Here is a 24,952-nt window from a genome sequence, read left to right on the forward strand (position 1 = left end):
TATGGTATCTGAATATGGGGAGGTAAATAAGAGGCCTTTCCTTTCACTTCAGGTCAAGTATCTGCAAGCCAAATATTCAATGGGTGTCTTAAATTATTTTCAAAGAGTCCACATATTAGATTTCAGTGTCTGCTGGTTGCTATGCTTTAGTTCCCCCAAGTACATTATATCATCTATCTGATTAAGCCATGCAATAAGAGATGGAGCTTTCTCACAAGTTCCAATGAGAAGACACGTTAGTACTTGCAGAATTTAATAAATGTGAAATTAGACTGTTCCGCAAATTGTCTTTATATGAAATTTTAGAACCATGGAATAAATAAACCCATATCTCCATGAGAGCTGTCCAACCAGTAATCTTGGTTATTACACTTGCTACTCTTGAAAATATGCGTGAATTACAGTAGATGGCCACTACATACTGTACTGTACAATGCTGCCTTCTGCGTTACAGCCTCGACAACATTTTGATGAGTAAGACATAGAAATTGATGCCAAACACAAAGGGGATAAATATCATCATGCAGACAGATTGCCCCTCAGATTTTGCACCAAAGAAGAACTAGGACATAACCTTAAGAGTTTACATCTCTGTTTTTCAGATCGCATAATACCAAGATCTTTTCCCATTTATCAAAATAATTTGGGAAATTAGGGGTTGTCTAATTTCAAAGAGGCTATATATATATATATATGTATATATATATACATATATATATATATATATATATATATACATACGAGAAAGTACATGATCAGGGAACTCAGGGCCTAATAGAAAAACTTCAATCTGGTTTAAATCTGCCAGATCCCTGACAGGCTGTGGAAGAGAAAGTACTGTATAAAGTGTATTACCTAACAATACCTCCACACAGTAAGAAGCATGACATTTTTCTTAGGTCTGTTAAAGAAAGTAGTAAGAAGCCATTAAAGAAATTAGGTCATTAGAGACTTAATGGGGGAGTGCTGAGTCCATCTTAAAAAGTGACTTTCATAGGAACCTTGGAAAAACATCTTATGCCCAGAAATTGACATGAGTGGGCAATTATAATTCCACTTAAGTCATTTATGAAGGAGTTGCCATTGACACAACCAGTAAAGTAGGTGGGAAAATGTAAGGGTAAATCTGAGAGTTCTACTACACAAAGATTTCTCTATAGAAACCAACTTTTTTATTTTATCTTCAAATGTTCATCAGTGAGTCTCATCAACAATGTAGCATTATAGTATCTTCCAAAATCAAGAAAACACTCTGCAGTGTAGTTGAGCATCATGGGAAATGTAGTTCCAAAACATCTGGGGTGCCAAGGTTCGCCATCACTGACTTACAGTAGATTACCTAGTAAGTAATCTGTGTATAGTAATACACGGCTTTTTTATGCAGCCAAATCAGGAGCATGCACATGCAGATTGTTGCCACAGGGCAGGAGGAATTTAGGAAATGTTAGGCCTCCTGCACACTTTTGCTGTTAAATGCACATTTTTTTTTAACTGCTCTTAAACTCCCCTCTATGTTATCCTATGTGTCCATGCACACATGGAAGTTTTTAGCAGTTTATCAGCAGGGGAGTTTATGGGCTGTTGTTTGAACACCCTAAAATCATGTTCAAGAGTAGTTATTCTGACCACAAGAAACACTGAAAGTTAAAAACTGTTCATAAATGCTAATACACGCTCATAAATGCTCATAAACTCTAGGCGAATCTAGCAATTCAAATTCAAATTTTGTTCAATTAACCTCTTCCGGACCGCCCGCCGCCTTTTTACTGCGGCAGTGCGGGCCTTCTCCTGCAGACCTACGTCGGTCGCGTGCCTGCAGCTAGGGGAAGCTCCCGCCCCCACTCGGCAGCGGGGAAGCTGATGCGCGGGGCAGGCGTCTCCAATTGCCGTCTGACACCCATGGTCGCTCCCCGCTAAAAGACACAGCTGACCGTTCTTCTCCCTGGAATGATCACGGAGCCCCTGTGATCCTTCTATATAGGATCACAGGTCTCTATGATCATTGCACAAGCCACGCCCCCCAGTTAGAATCACTCCACTAGGCTCACATTTAACCCCTTGATCAACCACAATGTTTTTTTTTTCAATCAGATAATTTTTATTAAAGAAAAATTAACAATACAGCAAGATAGGTACAATAATTAAAACTCAGACACCTATATATAGATCAGTATAACAACAGGTCTATGTACATCCATCAATACATATATATGTGATCATCATTTATCTGTATACAAGCACATACTCCAGTATATAACTTTTTTTTTTTTCATTTTGATTCCTAACTACTTTCTTAACACAACCCCCCAAAAAATAAAATAAAAACAAACAAAAAAAAAACCCTCTCTCTCTTTGCCTCTATATTAACCACCTATTTCACCTCTTTCTCTGCCAAGACCGGTATTCTCGAGATCACCCACAAATGTTAACCCCTTCCCTGCCAGTGTCATTATTATAGTAACAGTGCATATTTTTAGCACTGATTACTGTAGTAATGTCACTGGTCCCCCTAAAAGTGTCAAAAATGTCAGTTAGGGGTCTGATCTGTCTGCCGCAATGTTGCAGTTCCCCTAAAAATTGCAAGTCGCCGCCATTACTAGAAAAATAAATAAATAAATAAAAATGACATAAATCTTTCCCGTAGTTAGTAGACGCGATAACGTTTGCACAAACCAATCAAAACATGCTTATTGCGATTTTTTTTACCAAAAATATGTAGCATAAAACAAATTGGCCTAAAATGTTAAAAAATTTAGATTTTTAAATTATTATTTTTTTTTTGAGAATGTTATATATAGCAGAAAGTGAAAAAAAATATATATTTTTTACAGAATTGTCGCTCTTTTTTTGTTTATAGCGCAAAAATTAAAAATCGCACAGGTGATCAAATATCACCAAAAGAAAGTTCTGTTTGTGGGGAAAAAAAGGACAGCAATTTTTTTTTGGTACAGTGTCGCACGACCACGCAGTTGTCTGTTTAAAATAACGCAGTGCCGAATCCCAAAATATGGCCTGGTCATTAAGGGGGAAAATCTTCCTTTCCAGAAGTGGTTAAATAAACTCCCAAACTTCAAACTCTGTTAAATTATAAAGGAACTCACCTAAACTGTTTTGAAAAAATGCAGCTTAGGTGAGTTGATAATGCTGATTATCTCCTGTCAGAATAAACAGCATTTACAAGAAACCAGTGTGCATGCGGCTATATATATATATATATATATTTTTTTTTTTAAACACTTTTATATCGGTATTTTTGCAAGCAAAGATAGGATTAGAAGAAGATTAACAATCAGCTTTTCCTAAGAACACATTTGCACTTCTGCGCACACGTTACTATTGTGTTGCTTAATTGTTGACAAGTGATGTAATACTTGTGCACATTCATTTTCCATTGGCCCTCAACACTCCTAACAAAACTGACTTTTCATATGTCCAAAATTAATAATATTCACAGTGAAATAAAGAGTCAAGCTAGCCTTTTTAGTAGAATTATTTTAAATATTGCATAGGTGAATACAGAAGTTAGGCTGAGTGCTATACTTAGGGGCTGGGTGCCTAAGAATGGATTTACTGTAGATGATTTCTAAGCATTCCCCTATTACTCACATATCATGGTTCCAGTAGTAATAGGCACCGATACAGCATGCCAGCCCATTCGTAAATACTGCTACTTATTTTTAGAATTTCCAAAAAAATTGAAAAAGTGCAACTGTACATCATTTAGAATCTGTGTTTAAAAGTAAAAGATTAACCTGCACACATGTTGTGTTCTTTCTCATTCTCTTCACATTTGTAGTGTACATTTATCACATTTCAGATGACTTGGCATAACTTTAATATACTGTATATAGTACTGAATGTTGTGGTAGGTGTATGATATTCAAAGTACAGTCTCACTATAGACTGAATTCAAATGCTGGCAGCCACAGTACATGATTAAGTTAAGAACTGCTTGATTTTCTTTGATCTATGAATTCAATATTTGGATCTGTGACTTGGTAAAGCTGTCTTTTTAAAGCAGCCCTTTGTGGTCAGACAGCATAATACATAAATCATAAAACTCTGTTGTGTATGAGTTGGTTTATTTTGAATTCTACAAGCAGTGTAAACACTCCCCAGCCTTCAATCCATGTCATTTTTTATTGGAGAAAGGTGATTGAGAGTGCCCAGGCTTCATTGTCACTTTTGGTTTCCTCTAAGAGCCAGACGTTTTAATTAATTCTCTTTGTCAGTTCTATATTTCTTGGTTCCAAAAGCATAGAGTACCTGTCATGGTTCAAAGACTCAAATAAATGACATTTGTGGTTTATGGACCAAAAAAAATGACAATGTAATGGAAAAGTTCTGACTTGTAAGATTGAGTTCTTGTTGAAGTATTGCAGCCCACTACTTCTCAAAGTACAATAAAACTGTCAGGTCTTTTGTGACATTTAAAAAATGTAAGCGAACTAAGGTTATTATTTTATACCTTTTACCCCATATTTGACTTTTTTCTAGGTACAATATTTTATTGGCTCTGTCTTTGTAAATATGTTAAAGGGAAGCATTGACCTAGTAGCTTATATTAACTTTTTTCTAAAAAATATTTGTAAATATTTTGAGATGTTCTTGAACTCTCTTACCACACATTTTTTTAAGTCACCTACTTGATCGACTATGAAAGACCACCACCAAATACCCAAGGTTATGTTACCCGTAAGCTCTGAGATTTATGATACCTCAGACAATATTCGGATTAAATGAGAGTTCTTTGACCATGAGTAAAAGCTTCAAAACAGCAATATTACTTTATTGATAAGTAGCCTTGAAGCCTAAATGAATTCAACACAATTTTATCTCTTGTGCATACAAAAATGGAAAATATTCATAGTTTAACTGAACACATATAGAGCATGAGATTTAAAATATTATGATATGCACCGCAAGACAGATAACAAATAATACAAACATGTATACATTTAAGTGCTAGGAGGTGTCCTGATATTTACCAGTTTTTTTAAGATATGGGGTCCACTTCTCAGGTCAATGGCTCCTAACTCTTCTATACTCAACTTGGATTAATATACACCTCTATCCCATAAACTTGTATAGGGCTATTCTGATTGGTGCAGCTATCCTTCCCTGTTCCTCCCTCTGGGCGTATCTCGTTCAGGATTGGACAACTTCCTCCTCTCCTAGCTTAGCATAATTCAGCCCCTTGTTAACCCCTCCTCTCTGTTGGAGGGAGAATTTAATTATACTTGTTGATTTCCTCTGGAACTGAAATTTTAGATATGCAAGGTCATATCCTGGGCAAATTGTCCACCCCTCAACAGGTGGCCTATCTTCATTGCATATCTTAATGAGAGTGCCTTTGAAATGGAGGCTGAATTAAGGAAGCACATGACATGCCCTATTATCACTATTGTCTTGGACCTGGGATGTCTGGCTAACAGGAACTTAATTATGGAGTGGTGCTATTTTGCATATCAGTATGTTAAATAGCAGGCACCTCCCCGGTAGCAAAAAGCTTGCACTTCAAACAGACTTATCCTTTTATGTGTTTAAGTGTAAACAACAGGCGCCCCCCGGTAGCTCAGGCATGCATTTCAAACGGATTTGTTAAATTGATTACTACTGCTGGTCAGACTGGATTACACAACTTAAAAATCTACAATCATATATCACCTATGTGTTTGAAATCAAAACGCAATATCTTGTACATATATATTTACATTCATCTATTTACAATTACTAATGGAGATTACACATAAACTCCTCATAAGGCAACAGTTGTCTCTGTCCTCCCCTTCCTCCTGTTAGCTGCCTGAACACTTCCACTTTCAGCTCTTTACCCAAAATCATGAAACAGAGACAGCATTGTGCAATACAATACCGTATGACTTACAATGCCTATTGACCAAAAGGTTTTGTGTACACATAGCTTGTGTTTTCGTGCTTTATGAAGACTCTGCTATATTTGATCTTTGGATTGTATGGGGTAGTGCTAGGTGCCATGCCTTGCTTTAGTTGCATTTTTTATAAACACAGCATGTCCTATCCTGATATCCATTTCAGTTGCTTTTACAGTATTTATCTATACAAGTCAATAGGAGTGCAATGTAAATGCATAGTAAGCACATTTGAGAGGCAGGTTAATCCTGATAGGTAGGGATGATGGCTGGTAGAATAACGGGCTGGCAAACGAGAGGCTGTGAGTTTGAATCCCTAGGCTAGCAGGTGATTAATATTAATTATGGATTTAATTGTAGAGAATTGTTAGGCAGAGAGAGTCTTAGGTTAGTCAGCTGACTCGGTGGCAAAGCTGGTAGAATAACAGGCTAGCAAGTGAGAGGCTGAGAGGCCGTGAGTTTAAATCCGGGGCCAGCAAGTAATTAATAGTCACTTACATTTATGCCTTTAAAATGAGGACTTGTGATTTTTCATGTTCGTGTTCGTATGTTCACTAGAACATTTCCCCTGTTCGAGATGCTCTGGTGCGAAACGAACAGGGGGGTGTTCGGCTCATTGCTACTGATAGGCCTAAAAGCATTTTGGCAAATGTACACACAGGCGTTAGGCTCAGAAACAAGTCAAGTGCAGCCATTAAAAAGCATGCTTTTACTTTTTAAGGAGAAATACATTTCCTTTGAAATGGTTTTTAATTGATATTTTGTTGTATAAAAAAACAAAATCTGTTAAAATGTGATCGACCTGGACACACTGCATTGCATTTACAAAAATGCAATACAGTGAACAAACCCTTTAGAAAAGCTTCACAAACATGCATCAACAGCAAATGACTAACTTGCCTTTAAATTACCACTTTTGATTTCTCCTGTGTAGAGTTTTGTGGGAAGATATTTTAAAGATGGAATCTATTTAGTTGATGGAATCTATGTAGTTATACTAGCAGCAATTTTAAACACTGGCAGACATGTATGCAATACATTTTACTTAATTTAGTTCAGAAGAATACAGATTATAACGGTCTAGGGTATCAGGCATGCAAGGAGTGGAATACAGCCACCCACGCAAGATGTTGCTGGCTCTTAGTGACACATTCCTTAAACGACAGGCTCCAGACTGCTGCCCTTACTACTAGTGCAATTCAGCTGAGTTCTTGTTGTTGTCTCTGCACAGCTTTTTATTTTTTAAATAGAATAGTGTATTTTACAGTGTGTATATTGCACAATTTGGTAAAATAGAAAAGTTAGCAGAATAGCATGACTGCTTGTCCATCTGATCTTGGTGCAAAGTGGGCAGACTGTGCCTGCCTCTCTGCTCTCAGGCTTGGTTGACCTTATAGTACAATGAGGACTAATCTGGATTAGGAGGTGGGGGCAGGTTTGGCCCAGGGGAACATAAAGTTTAAATCTAGCCCTGGTGTGAGTCTCAGGTATTTTTAGAAATATTTTTCCTTTGTCTTTCTATAGATTCTTTTCTCTTCCTAAAGTGTTTCTAAACTCAAAAGATTTTTTTTTTTTTATCTTAATGTATTTTCTGCATTAAGGTGAAAAACACACTACTATCTGTTCTAGCCTCCCTATTCCTAAACATTTACCTGACTGAGCCACCGATCCAATGCTGTCCAGGCTGCAGCACCACTCCCATCATTTCCTGGTCTCACAGGAGCCAATGAGAGCAGTGACAGTCATAGGCTCCAGCTGCTGTCAATCAATTCCCTGTGAGGAGGGAGTGGGGTTGTGGCACTTTGCATGTGAATGGACACACGCAGTCCAGCTCAGTGTAAGATTCTGGTACCTTTGGTACCCTTATTGCCCATTTTCCTTTTCATATTGCGTCCCACCTTTTTAGTTAGGTGGAACGCATATACCTTTAAGCCGGATGACATCATCGCTGAGCGCCGCTCCGAGCGGCTATTTCAATCGCCGGCTTTCTCTCTCACATTGTTCGTTCAATGTTACCGCATGCTCACAAGCCTTGTCTTATGCTGCCGGAGCCTCCAGCTATTCTCTTTACCTGGAACAGACCGGAACCTCGCTACTGATCCCGTATCTCGCTACCGGATCACTCCCTCACTACCGGACCCCTCTACTTACTAACCTTACTAGTGATAAGTACCCCACAGGGGATTCCTCCATAACTAACTTACACTATCTATCTTCTGCACATTAAGGACTGTTACTATCTATGCATACTAATTCTATCATCTGCACTGTTACATAGATTGCTAGCTCTTGAGTCTACTACCATCTATCCTTGCACTGGGTTAGTCTATCCTGTATATGTCATCTACTGTCCTCACCACCTGTTACCATACATGATTACTAACCTATCTGCATTCTACCTATTACCATCTACTACTCTCCTGAACATTACTATCAAGTGCTTATCATTTCTGTCACTGCTCACACCTGTCCCTTCAGCACATCACCTCCATACTGTCATATACATCCCATCACTCCAGGAACATCTTATTGAGTGTGTGTATATCTGTATGCTGAAGCAGACAGGCCCACAGTGATGAGTCTGGAGAGTTGGATCTGGTATTTCAACACATCTCTACATGACTACTGAGTGGAGATTCTGCAGCTGCAAATCCAGCTTACTATAAAAACGCAGGAGCGTTACACTCAGGAGCGTGTGCACGGTTGCTTCATAGCATACAGCTTACTAATGAGACAAAAAAAAAAAGAGCCTTTAATATCACTTTTAGTTTTTTGAAATATTTCCACAGATGTCCTGGGAAAACTCTGTAAATTAAACTTGAAAAATGTAACTAATTTCGTAATATCAACTGGTGCTTCTAGCTGGGCTACCAGTAGTTATTTCAAGCTAGCTCCCTAAGTTTGAAAAATTGGTTTTAAAATGTAAATACAAATTTGGAAGAGAACTGTGCCCAAGATATTTTAGCTGCACTTTATTTCCTTACTTAGGCCATGCAGTTGCTCTGTAAAGTTAGATCTAAATTGATAAATCATTATTGCATCCTAGGTCTACATTCTGATCTAATTGATGTCTAAAACATCTTAAGAGACATTTTTCAAGCAAATGTAGCCTGACAAGTAAATACAAATGGGCCAAAAAATGAGGACACACATGGGGAACTAGGAATACCGCACTCCCCAAATACTTCACAAAGAAAAATTGAAAAATCCCCAGGGGTTTTTTGGCAGGAAAGAAATGCGTATCAAGGAAGTATAAATGTAATTTTATTATACATTGATTAAAATCAAACAAAGGTTTTAAAATACAAACCCGATTCCGAAAAAGTTGGAACATTGCACAGATTGTGAATAAAAACAGAATGCAATGATGTGGACGTTTCAAATTTCAATATTTTATTCAGAATATAACATAGATGACATATCAAATGTTTAAACTGAGAAAATTAATAATTTTAAGGGAAAAATAAGTTGATTCCAAATTTCATGGCATCAACACAACTCAAAAAAGTTGGGACAAGGCCATGTTTACCACTGTGTGGCACCCCCTCTTCTTTTATAACAGTCTGCAAATGTCTGGGGACTGAGGAGACAAGTTACTCAAGTTTAGGTATATGAATGTTATCCCATTCTTGTCTAATACAGGCTTCTAGTTGCTCAACTGTGTTAGGTCTTCTTTTTCGCATCTTCCTCTTTATGGTGCACCAAATGTTTTCTATGGGTGAAAGATCTGGACTGCAGGCTGGCCATTTCAGTACCCGGATCCTTCTTCTACACAGCCATGATGTTGTAATTGATGCAGTATATGGTCTGGCATTGTCATGTTGGAAAATGCAAGGTCTTCCTTGAAAAAGACGATGTCTGAATGGGAGCATATGTTGTTCTTGAACTTGGCTATACCTTCCAGCATCGATGGTGCCTTTCCAGATGTGTAAGCTGCCCATGCCACATGCCCTCATGCAACCACATACCATCAGAGATGCAGGCTTCTGAACTGAGCATTGATAACAACTTGGGTTGTCCTCTTTAGTCTGGATGACATGGCGTCCCAGTTTTCCAAAAAGAACTTCAAATTTTGATTCGTCTGACCACAGAACAGTTTTCCACTTTGCCACAGTCCATTTTAAATGAGCCTTGGCCCAGAGAAAATGTCTGCGCTTCTGGATCATGTTTAGATATGGCTTCTTTTTTGGCCTATAGAGTTTTAGCCGGCAACAGCGAGTGGCACGGTGGATTGTGTGGAAGTATTCCTGAGCCCATGTTGTGTTTTCCATTACAGTAGCATTCCTGTATGTGATGCAGTGCCATCTAAGGGCCCATCCAGTATAGTTTTCTGGCCTTGACCCTTTGGCACAGAGATTGTTCCATATTCTCTAAATCCTTTGATGATATTATGCACTGTAGATGATGATAGCTTCAAACTCTTTGCAATTTTTCTCTGAGAAACTCCTTTCTGATATTGCTCCACTATTTTTCGCGGCAGCATTGGGGGAATTGGTGATCCTCTGCCCATCTTGACTTCTGAGAGACACTGCCACTCTGAGAGGCTCTTTTTATACCCAATCATGTTGCCAGTTGACCTAATAAGTTGCAAATTGGTCCTCCAGCTGTTCCTTATATGTACATTTAACTTTTCAGACCCCTTATTGCTATCTGTCCCAACTTTTTTGGAATGTGTAGCTCTCATGAAATCCAAAATGAGCCAATATTTGGCATGACATTTCAAAATGTCTTACTTTTGATATGTTATCTATATTATATTGTGAATAAAATATACGTTTATGAGATTTGTAAATTAGTCCATTCCTTTTTTACTCACAATTTGTACAGTGTCCCAACTTTTGGGATTGGGTTTGTATGAGCTCTGGTTATAAGCACTTCCCATTTGGCCCATTGGCCATGACAACAATAATGCTTCAGGCAGGTATACTTATATAAAATAATTATTGCAGTATTGATCTTGCCTTAGAGACTGCCCTTACGCATTTTGACCAAAGAAGTCGTGGTCTTCTTTAGGGGGACTGTGATGTCTCCAACCAATGGGAGACGAAGTATTAAAACCAGAGAAGTAAAAAATAGCCAAGATCCTTCTTAAAACATTCCAACCATCCACATGGCAGGGTCCAACACACTTGGCTTGCAAGGAGCCAAATGTAGTGTTTTAGAGAGGCAGGGTCAGACACACCTTCAGTTTAGGGCCACTGGTGTTCCCCAAAGATGGGATCTCAAAGATGGAACAGGGAATTAAGGCAAAAAGGCTTATGACATGCTTTATTGGTTAGTATAACAAATAAGCAGAAGTAGCAGGTCCTCAAGGAGCCCTGTATCCACTCAATGAACCAACAATATGCAATTAGTCACTTCTGTGCTCTCACCAGTGGAGGCTGCCCTATTTTGTATAAGTATACCTGACTGCATCATTATTGTTTTCATGGCCAATGGGCCAAAATGGAAAGTGCTTATAACCAGAGCTCATATTTTAAAACCTTTGTTTGATTTTAATCAATGTATAATAAAATATATATTTTTTACCTCCTTAGTTAATTATTTTTAATTTTTTTAATTATTTTTCTTGCTGCTCAAATATCCCTGGGAATTTTTCAATTTTTCTTAGTAAATACAAATGGGCCTGCCTACAATTTAGCAATGCCTGTGCAACAGTTTTTCTGTGTATTTGCAACCTCTGTGCTAGCATTACTTGTCAGCAAACTGAGACAGTTTTGCATAGATCATGCAAAATGACAAAATGACCACTGAAGATACAGTTGAGTATTCTCCTTGAAACCTTTTAGCTTTTCATAATCTAGCCCCTTCTTGATCTTCCAAGCAATACTGCTTTGACCAAGTAAGGATCCAAAAAAAGACTGTCCTGAAAATGTAACTCCAAAAAAAAAAAAAAAAAAAAAAAAACATATTTAAGAGGTGTTCAGATTTCAATGCAAATTCCAAAAGTTGATACGCAAGGACATTTTCAAATGATTCACTGGCCCTGGTAAGGCAGCTCTCAAATAATTCACTGGCCCTGGTAAGGCAGATCTCAAATGATTCACTGGCCCTGGTAAGGTAGCTCTTAAACATGCAGACCTGGGTGCCTGAAATCACTTTAGAGTATAGACATATAAATGGTTATCAAACCAAAAGTTGAAAGAGTTCAAAGTGCCTTTAATTGTTCACAATATTCACATCATCCAATTTTGTGCATTTTTGCATTTTGGGGGCAACAGAACTCCCCTTTCATCCAGACTTGAATGGACTCAAAGTAATCCATAACCTATGTAAACTATATTTGATCTAATGAAAAGCCTCCTTTTGCTCTAGAGTTATACCATTGTAATCAGCAGAAGTTGACCCCAAAACACGATGAATGTTTTTATGTGAATGTCTTTTGAACAATTATAGGCACTTTGAACTCTTCCACTTTTTGGCTCCTATTTGTATTTCTATACTCTGAAAATGTAACTGTTGGTGTAATTAAAAAAAAGTATCATGGACAGTACTCTATTGTTGCAAGTACACTAATATGGCTACAGTCACCTTAAAGTGGTTGTAAATCTCTGAAATGAAAAACAAGTACAGCATATTCTCTATAGTCTTTACTAGTACCAATCCGAATAACCTAGTGTGGTTCTGTACTGACACCCCAGAATCCTAGGGGACTCCCTCTCCCCCCATCACACAGAAGATGATTGACCGTCTCAGCTGTACATGTTTTCTTATAAGACTGTGTAGAGAGAAGTGTGTCAGTTCCCTCCACTCAGGTCTCATACTACACTCAGCTTCCTGCTCTGTGCTGTGCAGTGTGTGACATTAGATCCCCTCCCCCTGCCATATGAATCTCAGAAATGCTGCCTAAAATATGTGCTTTAGAAAGCTGTAGAATAGAGAGGGCTTCAGATAAATGATCACAACCCATGTAGGAGGATTTGTTTAATCTTTGTGTAACACCTGACAGTCACTTTAGTGAGTATATGAATAGGTGTACAACCACTTTATGCACTGAAGATGAGACAGAGTTTTGCTTCTAACAGAAGCATAAATAAGAAGTGGTCAGACTCAGGACAAATTTATTCTGTTACTGTGCTACTTTAGAGCAGCAGAGGGAGAAATGTATGAAGGAAGCATAGCCCTTACAGTACATTTTCTAAAAATCTGTCTCACATTTCTACATTTCCTCCTCAGTGTTTTGTTCATTTATTACTTGTCACTGCTTTTTATGAACAGTAAAATAAAAATGTTCTTCTAGAAAATTCCCAATTTGTGAGCTAAAGTATACAGTATATGAGCTTATAATAATAATCTAGTAAATCTTATAATTTAGAAAGCTCAGGCCAATTATAGACATATTTCAGAAACTAAAGATCATGCTGTTGCTTAATAGCTCTTTGTGTCCAGCTAAGTGGTTAGATTTCTAAAAAGCAGTTGCTTATGTTTCTAGGTTTAAAATGAAAATCACTCTACACCCATTATTAGTTAACAGAGCAAATAGACTGAAAAATAAAACAAGTAGCAAAAAGCAAAATTTAAAAAAATAATAAATAAACAGATTTTTTTTTTTTTGCATCATAATCTTGCTCTGTGAACATATTTAAAGTGATAACCTACACTGGAAACATGTCATTTATAACATAAATTTAAAATGTTTGTTATGTTTTGGGTATATACATAATTAATATTATTTTGAAAAAAATTGCACAAATCCTAAATGCACGCTTTATTACCTGACTGTTGCAGACTGCATTATGTATGAATAGTTGGTGACATGCCTAACACTTTATATAAAAAGTATTCTTTCTTATTTACAGTATATTCCATGTTTATTGCATTTTTTTCTGTCTATTGGATGGTTTTCATTTAGAGTGGTGTTAAAAAATAAAGCAATTCGAGCTGACCTGTCATGCATATGAAATTTAGTGGTTGCTCTTTACTAAGTTCAAGCCTATGTTTAACACAAACTTGATTTACTGTTTAGGATCTGAACCTTATCTCAATGCTTGTGGACAATGCTACAATTGGTGAATGGAACCTTCAAGGACTTCCCAGTGATGACCTGTCCATCCAGAATGGAATTATTGTTACCAAAGCATCTCGTTTTCCACTTCTTATTGACCCACAGGGTCAAGGGAAAATATGGATTAAAAATAAAGAGAAGAATAATGAACTACAGGTAAAACAATCTGAAGGGAATGTTTGCTGTTTCTGCTTTCTTTCCCTTACATAAAATCTTTTTGTACTAAATTGTTCTGTATATTTTGTTCGTCTTCTAAAATCATTTAATATGACCAAGGCTTTCATGAAACCCCCTTTATCATACCTTAGCTCTCACTTTTAATCTATTCAATCAATTTTAGCATAACAAAACCCATATCAGGAAAATATATATTTAAGAAGTTCACAGAAAAGTTGTATGTAGTGGGAATGAGAGAATCCAGTGGTCCTCCAGCTGCTAACTGTATAGACATGTGTTATATTCATTTTTATTTTAATATTTATTAATCTTTAGTAGAAATTTCATAGACATGCAGGCAAGAGTATAGACTGCAGCCTGCATGAGCACTTAAGGATGTTGTCCATAGCACAGGTCATTTATATTTCCAGAACTCATGAATGGGGGCACTAGAGCAAGCCCTCTGTCATGTATGTTCTCTATATACACCTATTCCTCTAAGTTCTCCTTCAAATACCTTATATTAGCAGCTAGTTTATTAGCATTATTAGACAAAGCAAAGAAAACACGTGCAAAACTGAAAGTTACCAACAACAACCAGTTTTATCTGAAAGATGGAAATTGATATAGAGTTAATATAGACAAATGATGATAATGATAATAATAAAAATAAGTTTTACTTGGGTTTTTTTTAAATGTCCCAATGGTTGATGCACTTACATAGTTAACAGCAAACAATTTCTGGACCAGGAAAAAATGTTTTTGGATTAGATTAGGTCAGACTTCTGTGTGATGCAGAATTTGCCATAGCATATAGATCTATATGAGAAAGCCCCACAGGTTAGGGACAAGGCAGGAAAGATTTATTTTTAATCACTGTTTAAATGGGGATGCTTGGTCATGGAAAGCAAGGTTTTTTGCCAAATGGCAAAAGGAAGTCCAGCAATTTAGATTGAAGAGACACAAGGGGATGCCAACGAAGTGCCATACTATAATATCACACCCTATCACTGCGCCATATAATTTTTTCTATGTACAGTGATTTTGATTGCAGCTGTAAAGACCTGTGGGGATAGGGGGAAATATAGTACAGTGATGTGGTATAGTAGTGGGGGACAAGTAACTGTTCCCCTATTGCCTTTAGTAAATCAACTCCAACTCCTATGTGATTACTACTGCACTAAAAGATTTCTAATAGTGGAACTGATAAGAATATGTTTTTAGTAGCATGGGGTGGGGAAGACAGCACAGTAGGCTTCTAGCCTGAGGCACCAGAGGGGTTGGAAACTGACTACTTGCCTGAGCCAATGAGTCTTATGGGCCAGCTTTAACACTGGAACTTCTAATGGTTGGCATTTAGGGAGGGTAAACTTGATATGAAACCGAGAGCTCGAATCATGAACCAGTGACCAAAATTAGCACTACATTTTAAAATACTTTCTTAGCTTAGATGACACACATTATTTGAAGTCTCCTACTGGTAATCTTATAGTGATAATAACCCTTTCTTCCTGTATGTCTGAGAAACTACTTTTGTTACACTTAACAATGATGTGCCTGTAGCTTGGTAATTAACGCTGAATAGTGATGGCCCATATGTTGTTAATAAATCTGTTGGGATGCAATAAACATGAAATCCCAATTATAATTTTATTTATATTAGTCTTTGTTACAGAACATTAAAACTGAGACACATGCAGTAAAAGAATAGGTATAGTTCTGAATATTAGATTAGACTAACAACTGTTCTTATATGTTTTAAATTTCTTTTTATAGTGTTTTTGCTAAAATGACTTTATAGGTATTGGAGACATGCCTTCTTACTTCAATGATTTTTATGAACCTATTTGCAAATATTTTTATAGCATTTTCATGAGGAGCACAGAATAGATGTATTTAAACAAGTAGCGAATGTATTCATGCTTATTTTTTTTAACCTTAAGAAAACATAAAAAAATAGTTGTTATCTGTAAATAATACCTTGTACTCGGTTCTATGTATCTAGATACTTTTTGTTATTGTTCTCTTATTTTCTGATCTCCCTGTAATTGGCTGGTACTTATCTGCTGTATTTTTCACTATAGGGAGTTTGCACTAGATTCCTGGATATATAAAAAAAAAAAAAAACAAGCAGGGTCATTTAATATATAATGTAAAGATCCCTATATATATTGTGATATTCGGGGTTGTTTAGCTTGAGTGCAGAGCCTACCAGTGAGCTTAGTCCACGCAGTTGTGCTGTTTAAGGGCTTGTTGGCCCACTTTTATTAAAGGAAAATATAAAGAAACATAAGTCCAATAACGTAATAGTTGCCCATACAGGGGTTTCAGCTTTCCACAGCAATAATATAAATGACAAATCCAAAGCCACCTGGCTCTCTAGCAGCACCGCTGCTCAGGCTTTAAGCCTCGACCCTCTTGGCCATCTAACAGATCTCCTGTACAGCCACTGTACCTCAGTTAGCACACTTTCTCCATCTTCCTTGCTGTTCCAGCCCAAAGGCTCACCATCTACTCGAACCGTGCAGACATGCACCCTTCTCCCTTGCACACCAGGACTCCTCGGGAGGGTGGAGCCATGAACCATGGTCAGGTCATTCTTAAAAGGCCCAGATCCACCCAAACAATCAGTGTGCTGGCTGTTCCTAAGGCCTGGTCCCAGGATTGGAGATTTCCTCCCACCCAGATCGCTTGGAAATCTCCAGACTCCAGGTCCCCAACTGAACTTTATCCACCATAGGGGAAACTGCAAACCCAGTCTTCTCCCAGTAAAACAGTCCTCCTGGAGCCTCTCAACCTGCCTGGTTGATAATCCTGGGAGAAATACCTGCTCACCACTAGTTGCACTGCCACATATCTCCCCCTTTGTTTTGACCCCGGAGGGGGCGTAACACACCAGCCTACCTTCTTCAACAACTTGGCACCTCTGTGCCAGCTATAACCTACAAGGGCCCAACCCAGTCTTAGCGGGTGACTTTCCCTATATCCCCCTGCTACACTGACTTGGGTCCTACAACGACACCCCTGTGACTTTTTACGAGTGCGCTTCCAAAAACGCAATCTGCCTATTTTCCTTGGGTCCACCCTAGTCCTTTAACCATCAGGGAGTTTACAAGTCTTGGTACCTTTTTTACCCCTAGGCTGACTACTACCCTTTAGGTGTCGGGTACCTTTAAAGTTACAAGGTACTCCCTCGATTTCCTCTAGACCAACTCTCACTGGATTTAATTTTGCAGGGGTCACACTTTTTAACACTTCAGTAACCTGCATGGGATCTTTTATTTTGGGATTAAACTCTTTTAATGCCATCTTGGTAAACTTTGGGCCTGTGTCCTCTGATCTTTTGTAACTTGGGAGGTTCCTGGACCTCTGGAAATTTTTCCCAGAATTACCCTCCTGAACCTGTAGGGGGCCTAATTCTACTGCACCTATTCCCTCTGTGGCTGTCGTACCCTTATTCATCTTCCTGCTTTTTTTAAGAAAAGCAGCAACCATGTCACCTTGACCATCAGGTCTACCCTTATTTTTGTTTCAGCCATGGTAACCAAAACATTTACCAGAAATTTGCACTTTTCCTCATTGTGAAAACCATCAACACATTTATCATAACTAATTTCAGTGCTTAGCAAGGCAGTGTCTGGAGAGCAATCGCACAGAGCAGAGTGATCGCATTCCACAGCGACATCACTATCCACCAACTCCACTGGCACATGACCCTCTTCCAGCAACTGTCCTGACAACCGACTATCACTACATAATTTCACTTTTGAGTTGGCAACCCCTACCACATCACATATTTGTGCCCTCTGGCACTTCCTCCCAGACTTCTGTCTTGTCCAACAGTACTCCAGAGTGACTCTCATACCGAACAATATTAGGAGGCAATCTGGCAATGCACTGTGAGACAATTTTTAACATGACCAACCAGAAAGGCTTTACTTCACTTGCATATTGGCCACCTTTGTCCAGTACAGCCTGTAATACCCAGCTCCAATTAGCGGTACTGCGCAGTACTAGCTCTCCCGAACATGGAAGAGACAGTGAAGAATACACTGGCTGTACCTTCCAGTACTCTATTATTTCTCTCAGCATGTCTGTCAAAACAAAGCACCGTGATTCTACACATAAAACCTTTCTGGGGTCCTTCATGTTACTGGGGACGTGGAGAGACTCATTTACTGGTGCCTTAGAGGTGGTGCTTCTTAAAAGGGGTTCCTCCCCCCTGGAGGGATCCCATACAACAATCCGGTGCTCTCCCAGAGTGCAGCCATGTGCGGGATTGACCACAAAACTCTCAGGCTCAGAGTCAATGATCTGTTCCAGGTCTTCTCTATGAATATCAGCTTGCTATATACCTCCATTAACTTCTTTATGGGTTATGGGCAAAATTCCTGCTGTGCATTCCTTCTCATTGGTACCTTCTATCCAGAGAGGGCCATCATCTGCAGTGGCAGCAAGTGAGCCCTTGTTCAAAAGCTGCTCTGCAGTCCCTCCATTTAACACAGCAGAAATTGTGTCCACCTCACTATTAACTTTAGAAATGTCTTTCCACCACGCTAATATCCTTATGGCAATACTATCCCATTCTGCCCGGTTTGTGCTCCAATCCACTGCACTCCGCAGCACTGCTCCATCTACCGAAGGAGACACAGGACAGAGTGGCTCAACAGCAGGCACATTGCACATGTCACTTTTGTTCAAACTAAACTCTGGCAATTCATTTTCAAACATAACAGGCTGCAATACCATATTTTTACCACCTTGCTCTGGTGGCGCTTCATTAAACTCATGAAGACTTTTGTTTTCAGCTGTGACAGACTGCATTAACCCATTATCACAAGTAAATTCAGACATTTTAGTTTTACCATTCCCTATATTCTCATCACCAAGGTCAAGTACCCTCTTATCCATCAGAGCGGCACCACAGTTGTCCCACGCAACCTCTGGCCCCAACACAGAGAGCTCCCTGGAGGTTTCTAGGGACACCTCTGCAGCCTTATATACTGTTGCTAGGGGGAATAGCATATCCTGTCTAGCAATCACCCCTACCTCAAACTTTGAACCTTTTTCAGCTGACACAGTAGCAGTGGTTTTATCTCTAGTGAGCTGCAATATCCCATTAGCACAAGGATCATCAACTTTAGCTAACACATTAGCAGGTTTACACATCACATTATCACACTTATTTTTAACACTTGCCTCCCCACTGGATAGGGCACTGCAGCAAGGCAAGTCCTTTTCTGCACCAACAGTGGATCTCCCAGTTGGGATCACGTCCACTCCAGTGTGAGCACTCATACAGTCTGTCTTTCCCATGACGTCAACAGGAACAGTCTTACCCATCAGTGTAACAGGTCTTGCCATATTCACTTGAGTATGTTGTCTCGTGAACCCGTCCTCTGCGGCACTTTCACTGGCCAAATCCCTCTGGTGGCCACAGGATGAATTTACAGTCGGCATTTCCAACTGTTTAGCACTCCCTGCAGGCACAACAGGAGACTCCTTGTTACCAGGGGTGACCGCAAACACATTTGCACCGGAACCTGGGCTTGCAGACAATGCCTTTTGCCCAGCAACATTATCTCCAGCAGTCTTCCATAATGTGGGACTCTATGGGAATGGTGGGCCACCTCTTCTCTGTAGCTCCTCCTTCCGATTTGCACATTTTCTCCCGTTGCTATGGGAGCTAGCACTTTCTCAGCTGCACTTTGCTGGCTCTCCCAAACTTGATGACTTCTCTCTCCACAAAGCATTGTTGTTTCCAACTTGCCATAATCCTCTGCTGGCAATCGCTTTCTCATGCGGTTCACAGCCTTGACATCACAGGCGTTGCTATGGGCAACCGAACTCCTCTCAAACTTCTGGTAAGCCCGTTGCTCATTCCTGGGACTCAGAGCAGGCTTCCCAAACACAGATGCATACCTTTGCTTTGTTTGGTAAGTTTGCACTGGAGTCTGAGACAAAAGGCACTTGGAGACAGCATGCCCCCACTCACTGCACCGCAAACAGCGCTCTTCCCTCTGTGTCTTATCCAGACTTCCCACATTGCATCCTATTTCCAGCCGAGAACACTGCATCTTCACAGCTGGTCTATTTGCACCAGTGTTGCTAGAGACGACAGCCTCTCTCCTCAGCAAACTCTGTTCAGGCATGTATGGGGCTTGTTCAGGTGATAACAACCCCTCCAGCCACAGAGCTCGGTCTATCATCTGAGCCATCCTTGCTTCTTTTAGGAGCTTTGACCGCCCCATCTTCAGTCACTCCATAACAGTTTATTTTTTTCACAGTCCAGCAAAAAAAGAATTAGAGCACTGTCTAGTAGCTTTTCTCTTGCAGGTTCTGCTCACCTGCACACACAGATTGTGCAGTCTCATGCACCAAACACAGTTCATAGAACAGATAAACTTACTTCTTCCTTCCAGGTATAACACCTGCTGCACACACTGCAAAGCACAGGCAGTTTCTGGCAATAGCTCACTGGTATCTGCGAGGATCTTGAGTTATGCCAGCATCCGAGCACGAGCACCACTTATGATATTCGGGGTTGTTTAGCTTGAGTGCAGAGCCTACCAGTGAGCTTAGTCCACGCAGTTGTGCTGTTTAAGGGCTTGTTGGCCCACTTTTATTAAAGGAAAATATAAAGAAACATAAGTCCAATAACATAATAGTTGCCCATGCAGGGGTTTCAGCTTTCCACAGCAATATTATAAATGACAAATCCAAAGCCACCTGGCTCTCTAGCAGCACCGCTGCTCAGGCTTTAAGCCTCGACCCTCTTGGCCATCTAACAGATCTCCTGTACAGCCACTGTACCTCAGTTAGCACACTTTCTCCAGCTTCCTTGCTGTTCCAGCCCAAAGGCTCACCATCTACTCGAACCGTGCAGACATGCACCCTTCTCCCTTGCACACCAGGACTCCTCGGGAGGGTGGAGCCATGAACCATGGTCAGGTCATTCTTAAAAGGCCCAGATCCACCTGCACAATCAGTGTGCTGGCTGTTCCTAAGACCTGGTCCCAGGATTGGAGATTTCCTCCGACCCAGATCGCTTGGAAATCTCCAGACTCCAGGTCCCCAACTGGACTTTATCCACCATAGGAGAAACTGCAAACCCAGTCTTCTCCCAGTAAAATAGTTCTCCTGGAGCCTCTCAACCTGCCTGGTTGATAATCTTGGGAGAAATACCTGCTCACCACTAGTTGCACTGCCACAATATCTAAAATCCATTACCCATAACAGCCATTTAAATTTCAGTTTAATGAAGTCAAATTGATAAATTCTGAACTGTTGAGACAGTATGAATTGCTGCACACCGCTAGTTGTCTAAGTTAATAAGGTAATTTATGTGTATTAAAAAAAATGCATTAAACATTTATACACATTCTTTAAATTTTTTTCCTTACAAATAAATGACATACCACATTTTGAACCCAAGCTGTCTGCACTGTTTTTGCATGTTTGCTTTGTAATTAACCTTGTGCCTTTTGTGCCTGCTTAGGTAACATCTCTGAATCACAAGTATTTTAGAACTCACCTGGAGGATAGTTTGTCTTTGGGAAGACCCCTTATGATTGAAGATGTTGGGGAGGAGCTCGATCCAGCACTTGACAACGTTCTTGAGAAAAATTTCATAAAATCTGGATCAACATTTAAAGTAAGATATCTTTTTTTTTCGTAATATTGTGTAGAGTGTGCTTCAGTGAGATGCAAAAGTGAGAGAATCTTATAACCAGATTTCAGTAAGCAATACAATAGATCTGTATAACAGTGAAAGTATATTTAAGCAAATAGATATACCTAGTTAAAGCCGGCCATACATGGAACAAAATTTGGACTGTTCAGCAGGGACTGGACGAATTTCAATCCTTGTTGATTTACCAACCAGCCTGTTGGAATATTTCAGCATGATCAGCAACTCTGGCTATAGCTGTCAGTTCTAATCAATGTATTCTGATGGCAGGGAAGTCTCCTTGCCATTAGAATACAATAACTCAGCAGGAGTGATTCCCTCATTCACATCGAATGCATGGATGAGAGAATCGGGTCATTTTGTTTTCCCATTCAACGTGCTGTTTGAATTGAAAAAGGTGACTAATGTATGGGCTGCCTAAGTATACCCCTCAATCAAGGCAATTTAGAGTACTTATGACTTGTGGTTTGCTTGAAGATACAAATGTGCTGTATAAAGCAATATATATCTAACAAAGACACCACAATTAATACTTCTGTTTGCCTGCCAATCAGAATAAAAAAAGCAAAACTTAAGACAATTTTTTTTTTTAGATAGAGTGGAAAAGAGTCATAAGCACAGTTTTTCTTTTTCTGCTGTCTGTGTCCCACTGGGGGAATTTTCCCTCTCTATTTTTAAAACTGTAATTTGCAGTACCTATAGAGTACAGATTAACTTTAATCTATGATTGTAGTTTACACATTTTTCTGTTTTATAGTTTCTTCAGATTGGAACTATATTAGTAGACATTTAAACACCAAATTTATTGGCATGTATACTGATGGTTGCTATATATTGCATGTATCATTATAGGTAAAGGTTGGTGATAAGGAAGTAGACGTTATGAAAGGATTTACTCTATATATTACAACTAAGTTGGCAAACCCAGCGTATACACCTGAAATTAGTGCAAAGACTGCAGTAATTGATTTTACTGTGACAATGAAAGGGTTGGAAGATCAGCTCCTTGGTCGTGTCATTCTCACAGAAAAACAGGTAAGGACTATCTCTTTATATATCTGTATTATGAAGAGTGTACTGGCTGGTGCTTCAGTAATATACTTTGATAGCATCTGGTGTTTTAGGTGTTTCCTGATAATAAACCTCTGACCTTAAAATTTAGAATTTGACCTAGAGGTAGTACAATCTGCTGATTGCAACCAACTCTTGGGTTGGATCTGTGATAGGAGCATTTTATAAATGGAAATTTTCCAATACTGATATGCCACATTTTGGTTTAATGCAGTAAGCCATAGAATAGTTAAGTACTAGGAAAAAACAAAGTTCAGCATGGTGCTGTGATCACAGGCCTTTGCATGAATTGGTCAAGATCAGCAACAGTTACTGATTCCAGGTCCAACTCTGACAATGTGTCACTGACTGTAGGTCCAGACTGGCAGAGACATGATATGCAAGAGCCTATGTGATTCTTGGTAAATTTAAATGGAATGAACAGATTGTTGTGTGTGGCCAGCTTAAGGCCAAATGTGCACTTTAACATTTATACATGTATGTTTACCAGATGCCTTTTGGTTTACAGTAATGCACATTAAAATATATTGAAATCAATAATAAAATATAGGTTAATACACAATAACATTTTTCAAAACATGCACTTGCAAAAACAAGCTTCTAAGAGGATCTTAGTTGCAGCTACCACTTTGCCACTGCTAGTAACTCCGCTTTAGGCTTCATTCACACAGCCATAAAAATGTTACTGATTTTATTACTCATGTGGTTTCTAGAAGAAAAGTTCCTATATAATAAGTAATATACTTGTGCATAGATGCATTTACATGCATACATAAATTGTTTTTATGACTTTATTTTCCCCTTTTGTTTAGACTTAATGTACGCTAAAACGTATATACGTGCATTTATATACATCAGCGCATATTCTTTGACGCAGATTTTTGGATTCTGTGTTATGAACCTGAAAACAGCTCATATTTATGCACCTGTGTAAATGACCCCATATGAGTTTTTTACTTTTACAGAAAGTTTATTAAGGTTTTTTAAATAAATCACAAAACACAGCAGCATGCAGTGATACAAGACATTTTAACAGAAATAGTAGTTAACAAGTTACAAACAACAAAAGCGCCAAAAAGCAATGTATAAGAGTAGTAGAGTATTGGTCATTGAGCAACAGATAAGACCATATACAGTGACTACAATCATGGTAGATAGACAGGGCCCCACAACTGGGCCTGTCCCTCATCTGCCAAAGTAAAGGCAATGTGTGGAGCTCATTGATCTGTGTATCACTCATGCAGAGTAAAGATTAAAAAAAGAGAAAGATTTGAAGAAAGGAGAAGAAGGAAAAGGAGAGAGGAAATGAAAGGGGGGGGGGTGTCCAGGCAGAGGCAAAAAAAGAGAGACTCTGAGGGTCTCATTAAACTGAAAGCAGAGCACTGTCTAAGTTCAGATCTGCATTGTAAGCTACCCACAGGTCCCAGACTCTCAAGAACTTGGCGCGAGTCTCATTAAGAATGGAGGTTAGCTTCTCAAGTACTACAGCCCCCATTAATCATTGTTTAACTTCCCCAAAGAGGAGAAATTGCTGGCTCCAGGCTCTAGCTAACATTTGGTAGGCAGCCAGGAAAATGAAACCTACCTACTTCCTCAGGACCCTGGAAAGAGACGAGATAAGTTTAGTATATGAGATTTTCTCACGGCTGTGTGAATGAGGCCTAAAATAATTTTTACAATTTTGTGTATAATGCTAAGCTTGAAGACTAATTTAATGTTCAACCCTATTGCTCTGCTTTGCCAGATCTACTACATATTTTGGAAGGATTTCAGAAATCTTACTCAGAATTACCATACCTAATTCTGTTCAGAGGATATTGTAAACGTCTTTTTTCTGGCCATTTTTTCAGATTCAGAATCCTGCATAAAGGATGAGTGCAGTGCACTAAAATGGCTCTAAAACAAACATGGAAAGGGCTAGAGGGCTGCAAATGGCAGCAAAATCTTCTTAAGAGCATGACAAGGCTCTGCAAACAAATGTGGATAGGGAAATAACTTAAAATAACAGAAAAAAACAGAAAAAACAGAAAAAAATAATCATCTTGATCTAGGAGGACGAGGCACCTATTGGAGTAGGAGATTGAGGTGGCGGTGGATGTGGCGGTGTAGGTGGAAGCGGCGGTGGTGCAGGAGGAGGAC

At 39.1% G+C, this 24,952-nt stretch overlaps 1 protein-coding gene across 1 annotated transcript in view; it reads left to right on the top strand.

The window, feature by feature from the left end:
• The window catches only part of LOC309556020 (dynein axonemal heavy chain 5-like), a 468,481-nt gene that overhangs the window by 318,649 nt on the left and 124,880 nt on the right, over positions 1-24,952 (top strand). The window contains exons 63-65 of the mRNA XM_082258288.1: positions 13,858-14,052; positions 21,551-21,706; positions 22,595-22,777. Of these exons, the coding sequence (XP_082114414.1) occupies positions 13,858-14,052; positions 21,551-21,706; positions 22,595-22,777 (534 nt within the window). The remainder of the gene's footprint in view (positions 1-13,857; positions 14,053-21,550; positions 21,707-22,594; positions 22,778-24,952) is intronic.

The sequence above is a fragment of the Pelophylax lessonae genome (genome assembly GCF_965119305.1).
Source record: "Pelophylax lessonae genome assembly, chromosome: 5".
In the NCBI taxonomy this organism is placed as follows: Eukaryota; Metazoa; Chordata; class Amphibia; order Anura; family Ranidae; genus Pelophylax; species Pelophylax lessonae.